Source organism: Anopheles marshallii, chromosome 2 (assembly GCF_943734725.1).
Source record: "Anopheles marshallii chromosome 2, idAnoMarsDA_429_01, whole genome shotgun sequence".
NCBI classification, from domain to species: Eukaryota; Metazoa; Arthropoda; class Insecta; order Diptera; family Culicidae; genus Anopheles; species Anopheles marshallii.
In genome coordinates this window covers 65502369-65526243 of record NC_071326.1, presented here as the reverse complement: position 1 = coordinate 65526243, position 23875 = coordinate 65502369, and the positions used below count along the sequence as shown (strand labels likewise).

Below are 23875 nucleotides of genomic sequence, written 5' to 3'. Positions count from 1 at the left end.
AGTTAAAGCGAGAGTCAATAAACTAGAGCAACTTCACTTTCTGACAGGACGGGATCTCCGCGTAGCGGAAAAGGGAACCTCGAGAAGCGGTGAACTAGAAGATCAAAACAGGGTGTGGAGTTGGTCGTCCGATCTCTGGCGAGATCTGGTTCGACTATTCCGCGCGCCAACACGTACAGTTATTTCGAAAGGGAAAGTCATCGCCGCCGATGTCGTTGGCGTTGAAGTCGGCAGTTGAAGTTCAACATCGGTTCACCGGTGTCCAAGGGGCAACGGAACTCAACACAACGAATCAGACCGAGAGCGCGTTGACTGTGTCCGTTGAAGCGCTGCTTGACGCGTAAAGAATTTCTTGCCCACAGCCTCAGAACGGACGAGAAGTACCTCACTTGGCAAGCGGCGTTTTTGTTTTGCCGATCCACCCGGACCGCACCACCATAAATCACGATAAATGTGAATGATACTTGCCAAACAACCGAAGCTTACCCGACAAAAAAAAAGGTGTGTCGTAAAATCACTCACTATTAATTAACTTCGTCGTCCACGGTACGCCGTTCGCCAATCGACTGTCCGCTGGTGACAGCTTGACTGGAGTTTTGTGAGGTGCGATCTGATTTTCTCCGATCACGAATCGATTTAGAATTCGGAAACCATTTTCGTGCCTTAATTAAACGTCGTTGTCAAATTTATGTTCCACCCTCAGGGTAAGTTGACCCATCCTCAGCATAATGGGTTTGCTGTATAATGCAAATCAATTCGACCGACCATAATTGGGAGCGTAGACTACCGTTTTGCTTCGGCAGGCCACTAAGGTAGCGTGTAGTTAACGTGTTGGGCCGCTTTTAACTTGCCGATTCCGACGACAAACAATGTCGTGCGACATCTACACGGCACATCATATTTCACGCACATGTAAATGGACGTGTTCGCTGAGTATTCAGGCGAGGTACAAGCGCTACATTGCGATGGCCCGCGGGAAGGTCTTGTTTTGCGGCGGGTGATGAGCATAATTGTATGGTGACGGGTCTGCTCGTGTGCAAACCATCGTTTAATTCGCACTGAAAACAGATAATTAACGGGTTTCAGCATCTGTTTTTTTTGCTAACCGGTCGCGCGAGGTCGCAACTAAAATGGGATGTTGTACAAGATGACCCGCTTTCGCGGTTGCGTGGTGCATGTCCTCTAGGCATTCGGGGGTTGATAATTTTGGGGCATGATTGATATCGAACGGCAATGAGTGCGTGTGAGTAAGTGGTATTATTGAGTGGCAAAAAGGGGGCTGTACACCCGTAAGACTTTGCAAAGAAAAACGTGGCATTAGTGCCGGACGGTCAAGTACAAAGAAGGAAACAGTTCAAATGAATTATGTCCACCGAATGTCATCTTTTGGTGGCCATTCGTATGAAAATGGCCCACCATCAGTTACAATATTGCAGGCTCGGAGGGTCGGTTAAAACATTCCAACCACGCTCATAAATTGCATTACTTTATGCTTCACCGTGTTCTGCTCGTGCTCGGAAACGATTCCATTCCCCGAACAGGTGTGCCTTCTCCATCGGTACCCTTTTAATTGGCCCTGCCGCAAACGCATCGCCCATCCCTCCATGGGGGAGCCGAAATGTTTCACGAGTGTCAATTGGCACTTGAAATATCATAACTTCTGACCCGCGCACCCGGTTGTGCCTCCGACACCGAAGCAGCTGCCTCGGGAGGAAGGTTTTGAAGGTGATGCGATCGATGCCCGCAACCACCCGGGACAGGTTGCTCATAAACGAAATCAGTGTCTCGAGAGGAGCGAGAAAAAGGAAAACTTGTTCCCGATCCCGCCCAGAAGATGGAATGAATGAAATTAGGCAAATGCGATACCCGGGATCGTCGGTATCGGACGTCCACGGACGGAAGGACGGAAACGACAAAATGCTTACTTGGGGCACAGAGCACCGAAAAAAGATGCCCGTACAGACTGTTGACCACGGGCACCAACCGACAGGACGAGGCAGAAAAGTCGCACGACAGTTTGCATACAAAATTCTTGAAAAGGGGATAAATTAAAACAAGTTTCTCGATCTCCAGCCGGCTGTGGAATCTCCGCCAGTTCACCAGCTGGCACGATCGTTGCAGATTTCGTGGCGGTTTGCTGTTCATCGACCAGTCCTCCAGCAAAACTTGGGGAGCTGGTGCTCGCCGAGCAGGTGTAGCAAGGGCACACACTGTAGAGATCGGACCAGTGCACTGCACGCCAAACGGATCAATAGCACCGGGTCGATCAACCGGGAACCGTGAGGAACCGGGTGGAAGATGGTGGTGGAAAGAATATGCAAAATTTTTATGGTTCCTTTATGGTTCCACCGCTGTCTGTGTTGGTTTATTTTCGGGATCGATGTTGCTGTTGCGGTCGGTGTAGTTTGTACCGGACGGTGTTCTAATGAGTGGATGAGGTGATGTTCAGCAAGCGTCCAAACCGCACCGACAGTTGACTCCGGCCGAGATTAACGCGATGTTCACAGGGCAGATCCGATCTAGACATCCATTCTCGCAGGGCTGGGCATCGAGATGTACACGGTTGCTACGGTGACCGGTCAAAGTAACCGGTTATGCTACAGCATCGATGATGTTATAGCTGCGTCCTGTGTTTCTGCCGTATCGATGATTCATCCTCTGGAGCAGAAACATCTTGTAGAGCAGTTTATTGTTGCACAATTTACTTCCATCAAAGCAAAATACGTCCATTTTTCTTTCTCTGACATCTGCCCTGCAGGAAAACGATATATTTTGTGTGGTGAGATTGAAATAAATTTAATTAAACTTTTCTCTCGTCATTTTCTTTTTGTAACATTTCTCCAAGGATTTTGTCTTGATAAATGGACAAGAAAAAAATTAAAATTGATTGAAAAACAAATAACACATCACCATCTTTGTGGACGCCGAATCACGAAGCAAATCGACCAAATCGCCCATATTTCACCGCGCTTATCATAACGGGTTGATCTGAATGTTAAATATAGAATCGTTCGGCTACCCGTATGTGTGTTGCTGTCCATTTTCATTCATTAACATTTTTGCGAGTTTAAGATATGTGATGAAACAGTCGATAACTTGCCGCCAAAAAGGAAAAAGAAACGAACGAACCTGCGGAGTTGTGAGTAACTTTATTCGCAACGCTAGAACCTACAGTTATAACTGTTTACATAATATGCTACAAGGCGGCGGTACGGTCGTGATCAAAAGTCGTTGTTACTAAAGTCGTGTTCTGTTTTCTCTCGCCCCCCTTTTTTCCAGATTGCCGTTCAGGTCACAAAATGATGCGGCTTGGACTCTACCTTGCAGCGTCATGGACGTTACTATGTACCTACAGTGCCGCAATGCCAGACGTAAGTATATGCCACCTTCTTATGGGACTTAGGAAGTGCATCAGTCCAGCGACGAAACTCGCTGGAGATTGTTAAGCATTAGTCACGATCCAATAAGTGTACGTGTTGTTTTCGGAAATAGGGAAACTAAGTGCGAAGAAGGAAATTGAAGTAGCTACCTGTAAAGTTCTTGGTTACGGCTTACGGCTGGAACTCGTGTGACACAGTTCAGCGTTTATGGTGGTTGTGTAAAGTTACCACGTCTTTTTTTTTGCACACTGAGAAATTTGCTGGGCAACTCATTGTGAGTTGTGGCGGTTAGATTTGTTTTTCCTTTTCGTTAGCTACGCTGAAGGTTAATGGTAAAGTGCAACAGACAGCTGAAACCTGTTGCGCCTCAAGACGGTGAGGTGTGATTTCGTTTCAACCTTTACTCAATGAACGTAGCGGTTCTACGTCACATGGTTGAGGACTACAGCAACACTTGCCCCGGTTGTCCATTGTTCGCCATGCTCGTGGGCTTACTTTGTGTACCGTTTCACTCGTGTAGCCATATTTCCTACTACAATTGTATTGGAGGAGTTGGGTGACTGGTGTGGGGTACGATCGTAACGTTTCCTTTCACATCCGCTCTAGCGGAAACTATAGACTCTGGTAAATGAGCTACCTTCCGATTGTACGCTTTTCACCACCCCTTGATTACTAAACCCACTACGGCTAGTCGAGGAGTCAAAAGCTCATGCTTTGCAGCTATTGTTTCGAATGCATACTACGGATTACGTACAGTGATTGACCAGTTTGATTGTTCCGAATACGATTCAGCCAATATTCAACAACACAACAACGCAATGCTTCCCTTCAGATGATAGCGATAGTAGATTTGACTAGTTCCAGACGAACGAAAGCTGTCGCCGCCTTCAGTTACCTGGCGGAACCTCCAGTATATAGAAGCCGATCAATACCGCTAATGCTAAACTTTATGATAATTGTCATCATCGGTAACGTATTATCTTACATCGGAACCAACATTGCACACTCTACGCACCGGGTTCGGGGCCAGTACGAACACCGTGATCCCGCCTTTGTAGTGTGCCATGGCGAGCGGTGGCGAAAAGATCAAATGTCATCGATGAGGCTTTTTTTTAAGCATCGATGGCACATACCGGTTGGAGATGAAACAACAACCAAAAAAATCACCGCGCGCATCCGACGAGTTGTCATTGTCCGCGACAGGTTGTTTGCCGTGCGGGATGTTCGCACCGTTCTGCCCGGGGAACGAGTTTGGGTTAAATGGTTGAAATTGGATCCGTTTGGATGTTTTTTTTTTGGCCGATACGTGTATGAGGGTGGCCAGTATTAAACAAGGTGGCGGTTTTAGAATTTTTTTTTTCTCCCCCTCTTGGTACTAGGTGATTAGCGTTTTATTGCATTCTGTGAACAATTTTACCAAGCAGGACTCGAATGTTGATTTGATTGATGAAGAAAAAATCTTTACATGCTTTGCTAACATCATGTTCAAGCTCTATTATTGTGGGCTGACTCATTGGCATGGAAATTGGGCATTTACATTTAAATGCTTTTTTATTCAGAAACTATTAACAAAAATTTCCAAGCTTCAAAAATTCTAAAGAAATACCATGATGTTTTGTGAGTAGCTCATAATCCGAACATATTTGATTTTTTTCTAAATGACTAAATTTCAGAATTTCTAGTAACTCTAAAACCCAGGAAGATAAAAAAAGCTTGTCTTTTCCTTTTACTTTTGTAGCTTTTCCGATTCACTTTTTACTATTGTTGTGTTTCATGAATCTTTTGAGAAGAGTCATTTAAATGAATCTTTATTGAGAAGGTATTCAGCTTCAACAGGGTCGACTGTCTCTATCTTTACAGATTTATGAATTCTCATATATTCGTCGGGCTAGTTTTTAAGCTTTTTTTCGTTTTGCTTCTGAAATAAGAATTCTGATACAGATTTTTATACAGATTAATCTCTGAGGGTTCTCAAATCTTTGGAAAAAAGATTTACGTTAATGAAGACTGACGAATCTGAGTCTGATTCATCCGACATTAATTTGTAATAGTGTTGTACTTAATGAATATTTTGAGAAGCGTCATTCATATGAATCTGTAGAGAGGAGTAATTCAAATCTGGAATCGACTCTCAAAAGATTCATGAATCCTCAGAGCAATCGCGAGGGACAAAACGGAAGAGTTCCATTGAGATAATGAATCTTGAATGGTTCATGAATTTGAATCCGATTCACCCAACATTAGTTTTTTGCCGGTGGTTGAATAAAGTATTAGAAACATCTTAAATAAACCATGAAGAAACTGAAAAAAGTTATACTAACAACCACATTTCTACCACCCCAAAGGAGTTAATTTAAGCGATTGCATTAAACCAAGCCACATAATCATGGATGTAAGGAGTATGAGTTAAGTAAAAGCGCTAAAACCCCAAATGACGGATCGGTGGGGCAGAGCGACGAAAAACGAATCTTACATAATCTGTTTGCAAAAATTGGGAATTGCATTTTTTCCTCACATCTTGACCTAGTAGTGGGAACGGGCAGGACCGTAATTGGGGAAAGAAATTGAATTCTCTCTAGATGGAAGCCTGAGTAAAGTGGAACAAGAAAGCGACACAATACAAGGCAATCGGTGTTGGGACTTACACAGCCATGTAAGGATCGTTTTTTTTTTTCATTATTTCCGTGTCATTTGTTACTTTCTTATCACATCAAGACATAATTTAAGGTGAAAAAAACACTCGCAAAAACATAACCGAACAAATGCTTCTCATTCGTTGTGTTGTTATGTGATTAAATTTATTTCGTGATGCAAAACGCAAACCATGCTTTAGGATGGTGTTTTTTCGGAGTTCATCTGCAGTTACCCTTCCCCATTTTTGGGTGTCTACGGTTCCGTTGACATATTTACCGATGTTCGTCATCGTGAAATGTACCGCCTTTTACGGATGTCGTTACCAAACCGTACCGATAAAGCTTCATCGGTACCGACCCCCGTAACCATCGCGTAACGGTGACCAATTAATGATTCTATTTCGACGATAAATACCATACCGTGACAACCGTGCCCCGTTGTCAATTTTGTGCACTGTTTCCTCCGAAGCAATGGACCAGACTGTTATTTTTTCTCCCCATTCATCTATTCTGTTGCTTCTGTTTGATTGAGTAATCCAAGCCAGCGAGTTGGGCCGAAGAATCGGTCAGTTGATTGGTTTTCCGTTTTTCCCACAATTATACGCCCATTGCAATCGTAGTGCTTTTCCCTTTCCTTCGTATGCTAGGTTTCGTGTTACAGGTTCACGATCAGGCCCAATCTCGTGCAACCTCACCGTAGATATTATCGGCCGTGGGCCGCCAGTCAGTTAGACCCTCGGGTGGATTAAGATGTCACACAATGTCTCGCTACATTTGTCACATGGTTTGGCAGGGCCAGAACGGTGGTTGGAGGCTTCTCCGCACCCCGGCCCCAAGGGGGGTTGTTATCAAGAGCCACAATGACAGGCACACCTGACACAGACACCTTCATTCCGGAGGAGAGCGAGAGAGAGAGAGAGGGAGAAGAAAACACGTCACCGGATTATGTCCACCCGGCAGCACAGTGGTTGTAATTGATTGCTACCTCTTCGCTTCGCGCGCTTTTCACGCACCAGCGGCGGAAGTCTTACGTCAGGAAACGATGATGCGTTAGTCACGACATGCAGACATGGTTGAAGACGGTCAGCGGTTCGGCTTATTATCTGGATAACGTTTCGGTGACAAAATGAAACATTTCGAGTCAGATTAGCGGCCAGCTGTGAGATTTGGAGACGCAAAGTCTGATTTGTGTTGCTAGCGAGAACGTTCTGATCGTTTCATGTTTGATTTGAATGGGGAAACTGCTGATGGAGATTACGGCGTAGATAAATCTTCTACTAGACATGGATTATAACATGTTGCAATAAAACTAATTTATTTTAGAAATACTGGTTTTCTAACACGGCAAAGCAACGTCCATTGTTTATTTTTACCCAACTAGACATTTGATTTATTTATAGCACTGCAAAAGTTGCCATGCTTTGCAGTTCGGACGCTAAACGCATAGGACTTTTTTTCTTGCATCGGACCACTGTCACCGATGCACGGCGTACTTCACGCGTACTTGCGTGTGGAGATTGTACCCAAATTTAGATCCACTTGAAGGATAGCAACAAGCTTGAGCTGCGAGAAGGACATCCAGAAACCGGTACGTTTGCTGGGTTGTGCTTGCAGTATATCCAGTGCCGTGTCGAGGCTCGGCTAGGTCTGGGTCTAGGTTACTACAATACAAGCCGCGACAGAAGGTTCGAAGGCCTGCCGTTGTATGTTGCCGGGAGAAGCTTCATTGCAGTGTTTTCTGATATTGAACTCATGTTTTTAATTTTGAGGCACCTTAAGATATTAGTGAAAAAAGGGATCAACCTTGAAAAAACCTTGTCACTTAAAAACGAGCTTCTCTCTCATTGTTCACGCACAGTTTGAAAATATAGTTTGCAAAGAAATGCTCCAATTAGTGCGCTTGGTTCGGTATCAAATGATATCACCTAAATACCACCGTCACGTAATCTAACGAGCGCCGGCACCGTACGGAATCTGCACTTGCTCTTACCTTAGTGGAGATATTTAATGAGCTCCGTTTTTGTATGACAAACCCACCGCTTACGTCGTTTGCGTTTGTTATTCGAATTTGTCTTGAGGCATTCCTTGGACGTACGAAATAAGCGGAACCGTTACCGTTCTTTTTTTTTGCTCCGTACAAAAAGAAGATTTCTTTTATCCTTAATGCACAGCACCTGTTGCTCTGGTGTGCAAATGGTGGACCCACTTTTCGGAGCTGTTTACACACCGGACAATCTCTGGTTGCAGATTGTTTTACTACTGTGAGCCAATACATGCTGCATGTACCCAGCATTGGCACGACGGGGAGGCGCAGTTGTTATGTCACGATGCACGTCGATCCAGGTTCAATTTATCAGTGCACTTGTCGACCAGTTTCGAAACCGTTTTATAACCGTTGGCGATAACATATCGCTGAATCGGGTGGCTAATTATATTTTGTTGCAAATTGTAACAACCATTGAGGTTATGTTTTCTATATATTTCTTTGTATGGTATTAAGTAAGAGAGAGTTGTATCTATTTGAAATAAATAAATAAATTAGTTAAAACGTTCTTCACATTCGAAAACATAACGCTTTTGATAGGAAAAGTTCCTTAGTTTCATTATTTGTTCCGCGAACTTCAATTTCGGAGGTTCGTGTCTTGATGCATAATTGAAGTCGTTCGTTTTATTATTCGTAAAATCAATTCGGACTGTGCCGCCTTACGCGGTTCGATGCGTAAATCAACAAATCCGAAGCGGAATCCACCCGCACGCACACTTCTCCCAGTCAAAACCCCCGCTTCCCCTCCTACCGCCCACGGCATGGCACTCGTGAACTCATTTCCTCTCACCGTAACAGTGAATCGCGCATTTCTCGTGTTTACATAATCCCGGCCAACCGATCGCTAATTGACCTCGATGGCTCGAGCAACCAACACGCACACGCACACACACCATCCATCCGTTCGAGATGTTTTTGTTTCACAGCATTTCGTTCACGCGCGCAAATGTTTTTGTTCCGCACTCGCAGTTGCAATGTGCAAAATTTGCATCGATAACACCATTCCTTTCACACTACCACAGGGCTTGTCCCCGGTGGGAGAGGGGGGGGGGGGCTTGAATTCCGGAGCAGTGGTTGCAATTTTTTGCGTTGTGTTTTCCACAACCTGCCTGTGGTGCGTTGCATTAGCCGCACCAGCTGGAAGGTGGAAGATGTAATGGGATTCCGAAGGTTACGTGCACGCAACGCTGATAAAGACAAATGACTGCCGACAGCTCCCGGTTCGCTGGGAATGCTGCGTTGAGTGTGTATGTGTATCCGCCCATTTGTTTCATCTCCGGTGCGACCACGATGGATGGGTGTGTGGTGTGGACTCTTCCGGGATTATCTGAAACGAGCACTGTGTACAGTAGTGCAAGCGCATGTTGCTGGTGTGCTACTCCTTTCAGAGCGAAACACAAAAATAATGTTGTCCGTTTAATTAACTTCCCCGGTTCGATTATAGCCCGGGGAAGTCAAGATTTGGTCTTTGCAGCCAGAAACAAAGCCTTGGGAACAAAAGAGCTCAGACAGGTTGAAGCTGCCAGTCTCTAAATCCTATATGTGATAGGCGATAGAAAAAAAGCCCAAACGGAACTGCTTGTTGGGCATGTTTTTCTAAACAACATTCGCATGGCACCGTGTCTATCGCGCTGCGTGCAAACATGCGTCTGTAGCAAGACCGTGGTCAGGTAACACGAGGTTGCGATAGCAGCTCGCAAGGTCGCATAGAAGCAGACTTAATGTATGGAGAAACATTTACAGACCGTAAACGCAACCTGTTCCCCCGGCGTTCGGTAAACAATTGTACTAAGTTACCGAATCAATCACACACATTCGCTGGTGGATTTGTAGCTCGCCGTAGATCGCGCTTACCGCGGCTGCAGATAGTGTGGCAGTATAGCAGCGCCCGTACGGTGGCAATGTCAGACGATACCGTCCGAATGGGTAACAAATGGTCCATTAACACTCGTTTATCGAACCAGCGCCGGGGAGCGAAATCGCATAACAATATTTTTTAGATCACTTTTGTACACCCACCGATCAGGCCTTTAAGCCTTTCTGGTAGAAGCTGGATCTGGATCAGGTTTGTGGGCATAATTTATGCAAGTACATGCTCGCGCGCCTGAGTGACAACGGTTTTGAAAGGAGGCAGAGACTGGCAGTAACTATTTCACCGTACGGATAGAATTCAAATGTGTAGCCGTGAGGCTTACGTCAGCATATCTGATCTAGATCGCTTCGCAACAGACACTGAATCCTATTTGAATGATGACGTACAACTTAACAACACTTCCCAATTTCTAAAATAGTACTGAACACAATTCCTTATTAACCACATTTTCGTCTTCGCTTTGCAGATCCATCATCACATGTCCTCCGCCCAGCTACAGGAAGTGTTTCACGTTGATCACGTAGATCTGGTACCTCACTACGAGCTGGTCAAGCTAACACACCACACAAACAGGCCGGTCCTTGCAAGCTCCCGGCGGAAACGAAGCATTGATGCCGCCTCGTCGGTGGCCAAACCGAACGGATTGTCCGCCGGTGGCAACAATGCTAACCATCACGTCAAGAAGGACCTCAGCAAGGTGCGCTTCACCGAGAAGGTGAGCGAGCTGGTGGCGAAACCGGGCCAGCAGCGGAAAGGCGCCCCGAAAGAAAGCGACCCCGGTCGGCAACAGATCCCGCTAGAGGCGGGTCCACTGGTGAACAGTGATCAGCAGCAGCAACAGCAGCGGGTTGATGATTCCACCACGCTGGAACCCATGGAGGGTGGTGTCAGCATAGCTGACATTAACGAGCATCGGGTGTCGTTCGATGCGTTCGGTGAGAATGTGAACCTCACGCTGCGCAAAACGGAAGGACTATTGCGGGGCGGGCCACACTCGCTACGGATGTGGAACGTCCGGTCGGATCCCAACTCAACGCAGGGACTGGTTTACGAGGAGATTCATGACGAGGTACGTATTGGTGCAGACGTTATGTTGAAATATTTCATCTCCCACTAGCGGCCACGAGCTGATATTTAATGAATTGCTTTGTGTAAAAGATTGGTAGCTTCTTTGGTTGATTGAATGTGGGTGGGTGCGATTGTGGTTGCGTTTTTTTTTGCACAACACTGGACATACTTCGCAAGACCATGGAGAAGATCTTGCATACCGTTTCCGGCCATGAATTGTTGCGGTGCGCGCTAGTGGTGAATTGTTCTCAAAGCTGCTCCGTTGTTTGCAGCCATGGTCTACTAGATTCCCACAATTTGTTAGATCGTCTAGCTACTATGCATACTAATTAGGTGCATTTCGACAGTATCAACACCTGCTCCGTAGCCGGTCGGTAACAGATTGCATGTACAATTCCGATTGCTGTTCTTCGCCTGCGAAGGTATGTCTGTCTGCCCGGCAAACAACAAGCTGCAGAACCCGAAGATCGATTGCACACTCTGCTCGTTGTTCCTTCCAATCAAAACCCCTCCCCGCTGTAGGTACTCACACCGTGCAGATACCGTCCGCGTATGTAATTAGACTGAAGGTCACCGCTCGGTATGGACGGCTCGTCAAGCTACTCCACTTTGTGACTTTGCTCTAAATATCGACCCGTTTGTGACCGGAACGATCGTTTCACACGACCCTCCGCTCCGCCCGTGCTACTGATACTTCGGTATTGCCAAGATGCAAAACATTGCCTCAAACCAGCCGCGTAAGTCGCCGCCAGTTTGACAGTTGGCCTGTCTTCTGAGTCGCAACTCGCGCACGGTGGGCCGTTGTTTTCGGATAGTGAAGCGGGGGGATAGTTTGATTTAATTTATAATTTAAATAATTCAATTCACCTCCATTGCGAACTTGAACGTGCACTGGATTGTGAATCCATTGCGAACCACCCTGTACTGGAGAGCCCCGATCACTAACCGGTGGTAGTATATCGCACTTCTTGGAAGTAATGTTGAAGCAAAAAAATTTTTTTGATCTCACATGGTGGCAAGTGAACGGGATGGTAAGGTAACCGTGCCGTGCTACAGATGGGCTTAGGAATGTGTCGATTGCTTTCAAGTACGTGTCGATACAAAACAGTTTTTACCAAACCAATGTAAAACTGGTCCGTTCTTTAATGGCCCTGTGTATAATGATAGTTCTTAACCATGCCCGGTGCTCTAGCTTAATTAACTAGAAGCAATTGCCAGCCGAAGGATCACTCTATGATACCATCATGCAGAGCAGTTGAGTCATTTACGTGTGATCTTGAGGTGTGTGTGTGTGTGTATGTGGTTTTTTGTTTTGCCTCCATATTTTGTAGTATGTACCAGGTATGAAGTGTTTTAAGTATGAAAAATCCTTAACCCATGTCACGCTAATAGCTATCCCGCTTGGAATTCTCGAGCACCGCATAATGTTGGTGTGTAAATTATCGAACCTAATAGGTACACGCTGGTGACATACTTCAGGACCTATTAATTCCTTCGAGCAAATGTCAATTTTCAACACCTGTTGCTCACAAATGTACGCTCGGGAGGGCATTGGGTCTTAAGACCTGCCGGACCAATCTATTCTAGAGCGTGCATGTGTGTTGAGATCTTTGCAAGGGTTCTGGGCAGCTGACATGATTGGAGATCCTAATCGTAGCTTAAGGCTCATGTCCCGTACGTTGTCGATTTGCGCAGGTGTGATGGATAGCGAATGAAGAATGGGGGAGTTGCTGCCGAGCTCCGAGCAAAACGGATAACCGTGGCTCAAGTTCTTAGTATACGCTCCAATTTATCTACTATCTGTGCGCTTGTTCTGTAAGGTCGCAGACAAGGGCAGTGAATGAACAGTATGTTGAGGGTTCGAGTGTTTGCATTCCCTGTGCCGTTCTATTGCTTCCATCGCTAATCATACCCGCGGGCTACGTTCTATCCGTGTTCAGGGTGTTGATTAAAGTGTCCCGGAGTTGAGGGGAAGAAAAATGATAATTTAAAGCTTAATATCGCATTGTTTCGACCTGATGTGTTGAACATGAGGAAGATTTATGCTGTAGCTTGATTCCGTTCAAAAGGTTAGAACTGTAGCGGAGACGCACCGTAGAACAATGCCGCCAACCGTACGGGAAGGAATAAATAACATGTTTTGATTTCAACCATCACACTCGCAACGTATTACCGTGGCCTAGCCCTTTTGGGCGGTGCGTCCTATGCTCCGTTCGTGAACCTTGAGCCTGACAATTGGAACCATCGAAAACGGGGCGTTCCAGCACGGCGATAGACAAGCTGAGGACGCGAATGTTTCGGACACCATTTATGCTAATTTTACGCTACTTTGCGGTTGATCGATTTTTGAGCCCAAAATTGTCCGAATGAATCACAACCTATTCTGTCGATTGATGATGCGCGCATCACCCCGCCGCTGGATGCCGAGCAGTATGTGTCCAAACATATTTGTTTTATGGCGGTAATGGCCTTCGGGCGGTTTGACCCGCCGTTTAGCTTATCGTGGTATCAATCGATTCGCGATAGGAGCAGCGTAAAGTTAAGCTGGGAAATAAAACTAATGCATACGGAAGTCCTGTGGCATCGGCTTATATCTTCAGCTGGTTCGGTGTGTGTACAAATATGAATGCAGATTTTGGCTACGCTCGATGGGTTTGGATCAGCAGTTGGGAAGGCCTTTGCCATTGTGTCTACCGGCGCAACATTTACTGCGCCGTTTGGGTTTTTGGAGGAGACGGAACATTTTACTACGATAAGATTTATTACCGACGGAAGGTTTAACACAAATTTTCTATTTCTTTCGCCATGCGCAAAGACTGTTGGCGTAGACCCACCCGTGAGATCACGCGTTGTAGGTTCTGTTCTGTTTTTAGTCGGTGGGTGCAAAATGATCTGATTACTTCGCGCACAAGCTTCGTACCAATGCCTGAGATCATTATCGGGCCATAGCAAAGGAATATCATTTTTAAAACAATTTTGTGTTTTAATGAATGATAAATAAATAAATCACACGAAACATCTTTTGACACAAATGAGTTGAGTCACCCATCGGTGCTGCCTGCTGAATGCGAACCGTTTGGTGTGTTCATTTCCATATTTTTTGTCAGTCTGAAGTGATTAGTTTTTTTTTCCTTCCATCGCATTATGAAATGAGTGATTTGAAATGCAAAAGTTCAGCATTAAATCACTCATGTGTATAAAACATAATTTTATTCTTTCGCTTTCGATGAGAATCTTATAAAGGATGAGTTCATTTTGAAAAATTAAATTTTGCTTGAAAATTATCAACCTTACATTGTTAATTGAAATAAATGAACATTAATTGTTAATGTATTTTTAAAATATAGTAATCTAATGTAAATGTAGCATTTCAATGCTGCTTGGTAGGAAATGTAACTTCCAAAATACCATGAATATTTTGTCTACACTTTCAACTCACCTCGCTGTATTCCAAATCTAACTTTGTGCACACTACAACACTGTGAGCGACTAGGAAAGCACAATCGACCTGCTCAACAAGCCACCAATTTTGGAACAGCAGCTCAGCGGGAGCAGCTTTTCAGTAGCGTATCTTGGCTCTTTCGGTATCACTTACACACCCCAGTAGGTCATGAAATTAGACCTCAGCAACCTCAGCATGCAACATTTATAGACACCTCCCCGGAAACAGTCGGCCGATAGCCACCGTCGTGTGTTTGGGCGATTACATTCACTTACACACACACTGGGGGCCCGTATCCCCCGTTTGTACTACACCATATTTGGACACACCGCAGGCTTATCAATTTGCGCCATCTTGACAAGGAGATGATGAACGGAGTGGAGATTTGTCATAAATTTATCAGTGTGATTGAAACGATATGATGGCTGAACTTCATGGTGAGGCTGGTGGTTAAGCGACCCACCGTGGCATGCCAATTTCGTATGACTGTACGTTAAAGCTGCTCAGTTAAACCGTCCCTGCTCGGTTACTGATGAGATGGTTCACTCTCTGCGCTCGCCTGCGTCTTGATGGGGCAATTTATTTTGCCGCTAGTAACATACTTCCGCCGCAATCTTGTTTGCTTTTCCTGTACTTAGTACGGCCCCCCTATAAAGTGGTTATTGAGGGCTCGTTAATAAGGCACTGTTATGTCTGCTAGTCGTTTCCATATTTTCCCTTTTGCAGACCGTAAAGAAGCTTACCTACTGGATGGTTTGCTAAACCATTCCCCATCCTATTGATACATTGATTCACCGCTCCAGGTCGTTTGACTCGATGGTGGTTTGGGGGTTTGTTACGTTTTTTTATGGTGGTTTTATGGCCGATTGAAATTGAAAGAGAAAAGAGGAAAAACTGTGGCACTGTGGTTGACGGGCGCAAGAAAAGGGGAAACCTTTTCGGAGGGGTTCAGTTCCGATCGGTTGGATCGTGTCTTTAGATGTGGTGGCGATTTTCCGACATTATGCAATGGTTTGAGATCGCTTTGATGAAGCTCACGATCGGAACACGGGAAGGAGGAGAGCTTATAGCCTTTTGTGGGCTTCAATAATGTGAGATAATGATCTTCATTTGCAAGGGGCCCGAAGCAGACGCAGACGTTTTTTTGTGAACTCGATTGTGCTCCTAGCGACATTTGATATGTTGGAGAAGTAAGACAAAATGTATTTGCAGAGCTGCAAAAAAGTTGTTCAAAAGCTGGTCAAAAGATTGAGGATTGAACATTACTTGTTCGTGGCCATGTAAAGTGTTTCATAATTAAAAAAAAATGCATATGACATAATTCCAGATTCCGATTGATCTCCGGAGAAATAAAAAATAGCTGTGTCTCACCGATGCGAGCGGTTCCTATTGCCTGTCATCGAATATGTCAATGGCCTACTGAACCCCTCTCTCTCTCTCTCACTGTCTCTTCGTCGGCTTTTGTCACGCCTGAAACGAGATACGAAAGGGCCACCATGTCGCTGGCCCTGTATGCCAGTAAGCCAGTGAGGAAACGCATTCCACCGGGAGCCCCAATACGGAACGGACGGAAGAAGGAAGCAACGATGGAAATAAAACAAAAACAAAAAAAAAACAAGCCTGAAAAACTAAACCTTCGATGGCACGATGTCATAATCGCACCACCATCAAGCCCCTCGCTTTCGTAATGCGCGTCTTGTTGTTTCCATCTGGAAAGCTTCCCCCCAAAATGCTCAGTCCCCGCTCGCAAACAGGAAAGCAAAAGTGAATCGCCACAATCTCACGCACCGTTGACGATTGGTCCAATTTTCTGCCGGACACCTGTCTCAACAGCAAGGCGCGAGTGCGCGAGATGGGTTTTCGGATTCCGGTTTTTGGTGTGTTAGGCTTGGCGGTTGGAAATTGCATACATTCCGCCCGATCGGCGGACGATAAACTAGTTCGTCCTCGAGCCAGCGGCAACCAGTGAGCGAGAGGATACAGTTTTCTTTCCGGGGTTTAATCCCAACAACATCAATCTTCATCAGCGTGCCGGGAATCTAGAGTGGATCGCGGGTGAATTAATGCCAAGGACTCGGAGATGCGATCCGTTACGCCTATGCCATCCGCTGTGCGGTCCATGCGGCATGGTGTTGCAGGGGATGATGTTTAGCTGTTGATGGATGTGCAGTGATTAAAAATCAAAATCGAATCCAGTCCAAATAGTTGAACCGGTCAAGATGCTAACGAAAATGAATGGTCCCCAGTAGTGGAGGTGAATCGAGTGATCTTACTAGGAACGTACGCACGCCACCTAATGATTGATTGTAACCTTCTGTCCACGCGTCGGCTTAAAAAATACAACACGGGTGGACAGATTTTCTCGAGTGGAATTGAAAATTATGAGTCGCCGCGTTGCGAGACCTTGTCTTCCGCTTCTGATGACATTCGTTTTTGAGCGGTTGGTTTAAGGTGTTGGAAGAACTGTCATCAATGTCGGAGATGACTATTTTTAAGATGTCTATATTATGGGCTGGGTTTGATGGGTGTGATTAATTTTGCAGAGTCCAAGGCTTTGTTTCCAATTTTCTCAGATAATCTGTTTTAATGGGTTTTTTTGAGACGAAACATTGGGAAGTATGTCCAAAACTCGCTAATTCGGGTACGTAAATGAGGTTAGCTAAGGAAGATAATTTGCGTATTAGATATACTGGGTGATTCTTTCCGTAAAATTAAAAAATGGCCATTGTATATGAAATATACCAAATGTGACCCCCTGTGTCAAATAGACCGTAACACTTTACTACGGACAGAACTCCACAACTTCCAGCTGCTCCTAAACGATCCACTTCCGTCGTACGTCTTACAAACTTTCCAATCCCACACTAAGCGAACCGAGCTGTATAAAGTAAACATTATTAGCAAGCGCCAAAAACATACATTACCCCATCCAGTTGATGTCGTTTGCGTTGCTAATAAATACGGTTTGCGCGGTAATGTAGCTGGTAACTACCTCCCCTTAATGACATGCAATATGCGCCTTGCGAAAGCTTTCGAAGGGTTTACCGAAGCATTCTCTACCCGCTCAAGGCCCCCAGTGCTCGGCGGAATGGTTCCATTTGCGTCCTATCGAATCGATTCACGCATGATTGAGTTGGTTCCGAAATCGGTTCCGTTTCGTTTGGTTCTGCCAGGGCTTATGACAGCCCAACATTGCTGCTGTGGGCTGTTTCCACACGACTGCATGTAAATATCGCTAGCATTATGTGTGTGACAAACGGAACAATAAAAGAATCACATTGGCAATCGATTTAACAGTTGATGCAAAGCTGGCGCTAGATGTAGGACAGTGGGAAGTCCTATACGAAGGTGTCAATGTAGTCAATGTACGTAGTGCGCCTCTGGATCAACAGCGTCGACCAGCGGGTCCATTAAGCTTGGGCGACAGCATTCCTGATGCCTTCTATGCCACGATTTCCCCCGGTGCCCCGCATAGGAGCCCGCGTGCATCCATAAATAATGCACGATTCCCACATACGTCCTTGTGATCCGGTGTCCGATGTCTTGGCGGACGGTGAGCACACAAAACTCAAACCTCACACGCCGGTACAACTCCAACGCCAGCTAATTGTTAAAGCACTCGACTCGCGACCAGGTTCGGCGTGGTGCTGGGTGACCTTAGCACTTGAAATACACCACTAGAATGTGAGTGAGTACACCCTAGGCTGCGGCTAGGAAACGCCCGGTAGAACAGGTTTGCCATTTTTCTTGCCCATTCAACAGTTTTGCATCGCGTTGGTCAAGCTGCTCAGGACGGAGAATTGAATAGAATTGCTCATAAATCAATTGCTTGGAGCTGGTTCAAGAGCGAAGTGGTGAAGCTGGTCAAAAATCGGGGCGGGAACTCGCGAGTCTAAGCAGGTGCCAAAGGATAATTTGCTGTGGAATGGGTTTTCGCAAGACCGGAACATCGTCAGGGAAGGCGGGTGGTAGATGTTTCTCAAAGACCTTGAAGGACACACTCACTTGCTGGCGACTCTCTCGGCCAAGGTAAACCCACTTTGGCGCAATGTTACGATATTGTCCATACGCTTGCTCTTAATCCTAACCAGCGGAACAATACAACTCATCCAGTTCCGAATGACTTGCGCACTTGGTCAGGTGAGTGCGTGGGCGAACATACCACTTTGTGGTGTTTTGCTGGAGATAATTTTCTAATACCCCTTCGGGTAGGTTTGGAATTAGTGCGAAACGTAATGATTGATGGAACGCGGTGCAGCAAACAAAGCAATGTTAATTCTTCCCCCAGGGGTTAGATGCGAATGGATTAGAATGGATTAGAAGCCGTCTGAATGCCTGCTGGGTCTGTTTCCGTTACATAAGCACCGATTCTAGCACTCCTTCGGGGCGGGCTGTTGTTTTCAACGGTTGGACATGCCTTAAAGGGACTTCAGTCACTACGGTGAGGTTTCTTCGCCTGTAAAACATCAAAGTGACACGCGCTACTTAAAAATGGCCGACATTGAATCGGAATTGGTGCTGCATGTTATTATCCCACCGCATGCCACAAACCGCTCTGGCCGATGGCGATTGCGGCCCACACGCGCAAGACAACCTTCATCCGTATCAGCACGGGTAGCTCGGCTAAGCACGCTTCTCAAGCCATGCCGGAGCATGGCATAACTCTGAGCAGCGGCGATACGATGCCACGGCAGGGATCGTTTCCTTGTTCTGAACGCACGTAACACGGTGGTTAATTGCTGTGGCCTACGCTTGGGCAGATCTCGCGGACGGGACGCTCGGGAACAGCTGTTGACAGCTACTAACCGATGTTTAAAAACACACATACCTTCGATGATGACAATGTCAGCAGGCCATGCAACAATATTAAATGGAAATTAAACTGGACACTTGGTTTAGTGGAGCAGTTGCGCGTTATAATCGCTCCACCCAATGACTACCAAATAGACGTTGATGGACTATTCTGATAAGAATGTGCTAATTGCGTCACGCGATAGGTATCGGTAATGGTCCCTGATAAGCATCTGTAGCGAGTCTGACATATTATCAGCGCTGCTGTACCGAGCAGTTAGTTGCCAGGCACATTACGCATCGCGACTCGTTAAAGTGTTGTGAAGTTGCGTGAACATGAATCGTTTCACAAACCACAAATCAAGCGATAAAGCACGCGTGTGCCTGACAAAACAATGCAGAACACTAAAGCCCCCTGGCTCCCAGTAACGTGCACCTTCGCCAGCATGGGAAAAGATTGACACTTTTTTCCGGTTCGTGCAATTGCCGGCTTCTGGTGGAATTAGTCGCTCGGTAGGGTCGGTTAGATTTGCCTTTACACAACAGCAAACTCTGCCGGTGATGGTGGGGTTCGGACAGGGAACTCTCACGATGCGGTAACATACGCTCGCTTCCTTCTCCCCCAGATGTAGGAAAGCAAAAAAAAAACAAAAACCGGGGCCATATCGATACTACAACCCCACTACCCTACCCATGCTAACCACTGTAAAAACCGGAAGAAGCCCGCACGCTGATGACTCCGGGTATGGTGGCAGCCTCATTTGCCGCGCATCATCCGCCACTCGCACGGAAAACGAAAGTGTACCATAACATTCTGCCATTCCCGGCACACGAGGGTGGATCGGTGTTGGGGGAGGGTGTTCCTTTTCCCAACCTCTGCAATCCGGCATCCTCCCGCTGCCAGAGAGGTTTTGTTACTTGCGGAAGTAATGGAAGCTGGATGGTGGAAGTACTGGTTTCGCAAGTGGGAAGAAAGTAAAAGGCAATGGCTTTCATACTGCCGCCATCGTGCCGGCAGGTGCTCCCAGGTGGAGGGTCAACACTTTTTTCCCATGGTGGTGGTGTCGGGCGGTTTTTCGGGGTGGAAACAAAAACGATATAACCGCTAGATCTGTGCATGGAGTCGGTCATAGTTGTCGACGTTCGACTGTGGGTAGACGAATGTTATGGAATCTGTCTTGTTTATGAGCTCGGTAAACTGTATGCAATGGCACACTGTAGGTACGTTTGTTAACTAGCTGCCAAAAAGTGAACTTTGAGTTTGAATCTAATTGGCCCGAGCTATAATACTGAGGTTGAGATGCAATGGAGTCCCGCTATGGTCACGATTTTTCGTTACAGTAAAAAAAACAGATCAAAGCAATTGTTGATACAAACGTTATATCATGACGGTACCGTGACAGTTCATCTGTGTAATAGAGAGAGAAAGAAAGAGGCGGATAATTATCATCCCCCTGCATGACGACAGATCAATACATTTCCATCGGAGCAGCAGTTCCGTTCCGGACACGACACACGACCTGCGCAAACAATTTGCCGCCATTCGTCGGAAAAATGGTTCACCGCGAGTGGCACGAGACGAGAAATGTCAAGTTCACAGTTGGTTTGTGACTTTGACGGGCCGGATGTGGACTTTGTGGTGATCTTTGTTGCTGGTTTGTTTGCCGTACAACAGCTGGACGTTCCAGGCGGAAGAAGTCTTGAGGTGATGGCCGGCTGTACGTTTGCTGACGTGTACAAAGTATGATCGGTGCAATTGTTTGCTGCAGGAGGAGTTTTCGTGATGCACGATTTACGGGAGGGAAAGAATTGATAGACAAACGGACTGAAAGCGATTGTATATTGGAAGAAGTGAAATGTTACATTTGAATGACACATTGTACGGAATATATTCCCAAAGAGATTGAAGAAATTCGGACATTAAAGCTTGATTTGGACAACAGTAATAAGAGCCTTTTACTACAAAAAAAAAGAAAGATTGCTGCCATATAAAGATCCCTCTGTGCTGTCAGCAACGTATTGCTTGGGTTGGAAATTTGAAAATTATTATAAACAAACTTATCTAATGAGTATTCTTTTGGGGTCACTAACTTTCAAAAGTCCAATATCTAAAAAGCGATCTTTTTAATCTCGTTCTGGCCGTGCTTCATTAAGTTTGTGACGCGCATTCAGCGAACCGCAAAGACAAAACAGATTATTTGTACGCCACAAGAGGGTAATGTCCTGACTAACGGCATGTGAAGAACTCAGGGCTTAGACATTAAATTATCGTGTATAATTAATGTACAAAAATCAATTAAATTGTATGCTTTTGGGGAGAAAAAAAACACGTAGAAACTGTGCTTAACCTCCATTATAACAGGAACTATACGCCGTGTAACATTTTACTACACGAAACATCGTTTTGATGCACAGAACATCCGCCATAGCAAAATGCTGGCTAGTATAAACTACTCATCGCTCCGCGGAAAGGCCACTGACGTCAAACGAACATCAAACTGGCTACCCAAAGTCACATTGACGCTGTGACAGATGACCAATCCATCTTGTTTCTTGGCCGGTTGGAGCCTCGGTTAGCTCTCTCGATGTCAGTTATTTAGCCGACCGTTTCGAATTACGCGCTACGATAAAGCTCACCTCGAACGAAATATTTCCGATGTCATTGAGCTGCCAGGAAAACGACGTCTGTCCGAGTTTCGTGTGCTTTATGGGACGGAGAGCTTCATAAATGTGACAAGCGGATGGAATCGGTGGGCATTTGTATGGCGTTCTTTTTTTTTGTTGCCCTGATGAAATCGAAGAAGTTTCAATTCATGGCAGAAGTTACGCAATCGAGGAGCCTGTTGAGAATTGAAGTTGATCACCCGAAAGAACCCCCCAACAGTGGCGACGATACGTTCGGATGCTTTCCCTGGGAAAGGTTACTGAGCTATTGATGGGCTCCTGGGGAGTTAATACATTACGTCAGTGGCGCACTGCGCACCAAGGTGCCGTGACATGTGTCAGTCGGAATCGTCCTCCAGTTGAAAGGAGACGAATGAATATCGAAAGTGCACAGCTCACAGCAACGAGCCGGTGCAGTACATGCAGAAACCTTTCGACCGTTTGATTGATTGGGAATGGATGTTCAAGGGAGATCAAAGATCATATAGCCGATCATATTTCACACAACTCGCTCGGTACTGTCAGCGTTAGCTAATCACGCGTGTATTCTTGTACGCTTTTGCAGGATCCAGAACCAGCCGATTCCTTCGGTGACATCTACCAGGATGAGGAAAATATGGCAGCAGTGCTGATGCGAAAGCACCTGGAAAGTGGAGATCTAATGATGGTGAGTATTGCGTTTCGTAGGGTTTCATCAAACGGCAGTAGCAAGGTCTGTGGGCAAATAGGCTCTTTGTCTGCTGGAGTTATGGTTTGGGCGATGCCGTACGGTACTGGTGCCATCGTAAACCGTCTGCATCTAACCGCCCTAAAGCCAGATGGCGCCACCACCAATTCGGAGCACTTTGACACTCACGCTTGCAGCATTGTCTCTTGTTTCGCTCGGGTTGATTTGTGTGTCGTGAAACATTATCCCAACAGCCTCCAAGTGGGTTTGCCAACCATTTCGGTGTCGGTAGATCATAATCGAAACCAGAGCACAAAAACCCCAACTGACTCACGACATCGCCCATCACCCTTGCCGTGATACCTGTGTGTATGAAACGTGAAGCGGTTCCGGTCGAGCATGGAACCATTCTCCGCGATGTCAGCGCCGCGAAGCGAACCACAGACATCCTTGACCTAATACGAGATGGTCTTTCCGGAACACCGAAACCGGCAGGAAAATAAAACGCTTAATCGACACCGCATCGGTTCGGCCTTTCCATTATTTCACTTAGTTCCATCGTGGCAATTACCGGTGGTGGAACTACAAATTATACTACTGACCGACGTCGGAACTGCCCCGGTGTATCGATCTTGTCTAGGATCTTCCGATTGGGGTGCGATAATAGAGGTCTCGGATGGGCTCAAGGGCGTGATTACGTGTTTTTTCTTCTCTTGTTTTCGGCCGGGATGTACCATCTGATGAAGCAATTAATCGTGCCGAAAGGTGAACCGTTTAGCGGTAGGACAAGATGGGTAAGATTAACGAATGAATCTCCGTTGCATCCGAGACCCTCGACCTCGGAGCGCGATGCCATCAAGAATCCTTTACACGGCTCACATTTCTTAAAGCAATGATGCAAAGAATAAAAAGAGATGCCTCCAGTTTTTTATCAACTACAACTGCACATCGTCACTGCAGCGATGACTGTGGAGGATATGATTAATAGCATCCCCTGGTCCAGGCGAAGCTAACGTTTGCCAATCGAGTACCTTTCTTTCCTCCGCCAGAGGTGACATTGGATGACCTCAGGGTCGCGTAACCCTCGGCGACTGTCTCATTTCCCTTTCGTTCGAATCCGTTGATTAATGAGCGCACTGCAGCGGTGTCCATCCGCATCGAAACCGAAGCGTGTTGCGTGCCGTTTAATAAATTCCTATAAATATTTCTCTCACTTGGTGGACGTTTATGAATCGTTGAATAAAAATGATGATAAACGGTGACTTCGGGCATGAAGATACTCCTAGTAGGCGCTGTACGGCAACTACCACATT

At 45.9% G+C, this 23875-nt stretch overlaps 1 protein-coding gene across 1 annotated transcript in view; it reads left to right on the top strand.

Annotated features, from left to right (window-relative positions):
• Positions 1 to 3299: 3299 nt before the first annotated feature.
• The window catches only part of LOC128710514 (A disintegrin and metalloproteinase with thrombospondin motifs 1), a 63662-nt gene continuing 43086 nt past the window's right edge, over positions 3300 to 23875 (top strand). The window contains exons 1-3 of the mRNA XM_053805569.1: positions 3300 to 3371; positions 10397 to 10999; positions 22461 to 22562. Coding sequence (XP_053661544.1) covers positions 3300 to 3371; positions 10397 to 10999; positions 22461 to 22562 — 777 coding nt within the window. The remainder of the gene's footprint in view (positions 3372 to 10396; positions 11000 to 22460; positions 22563 to 23875) is intronic.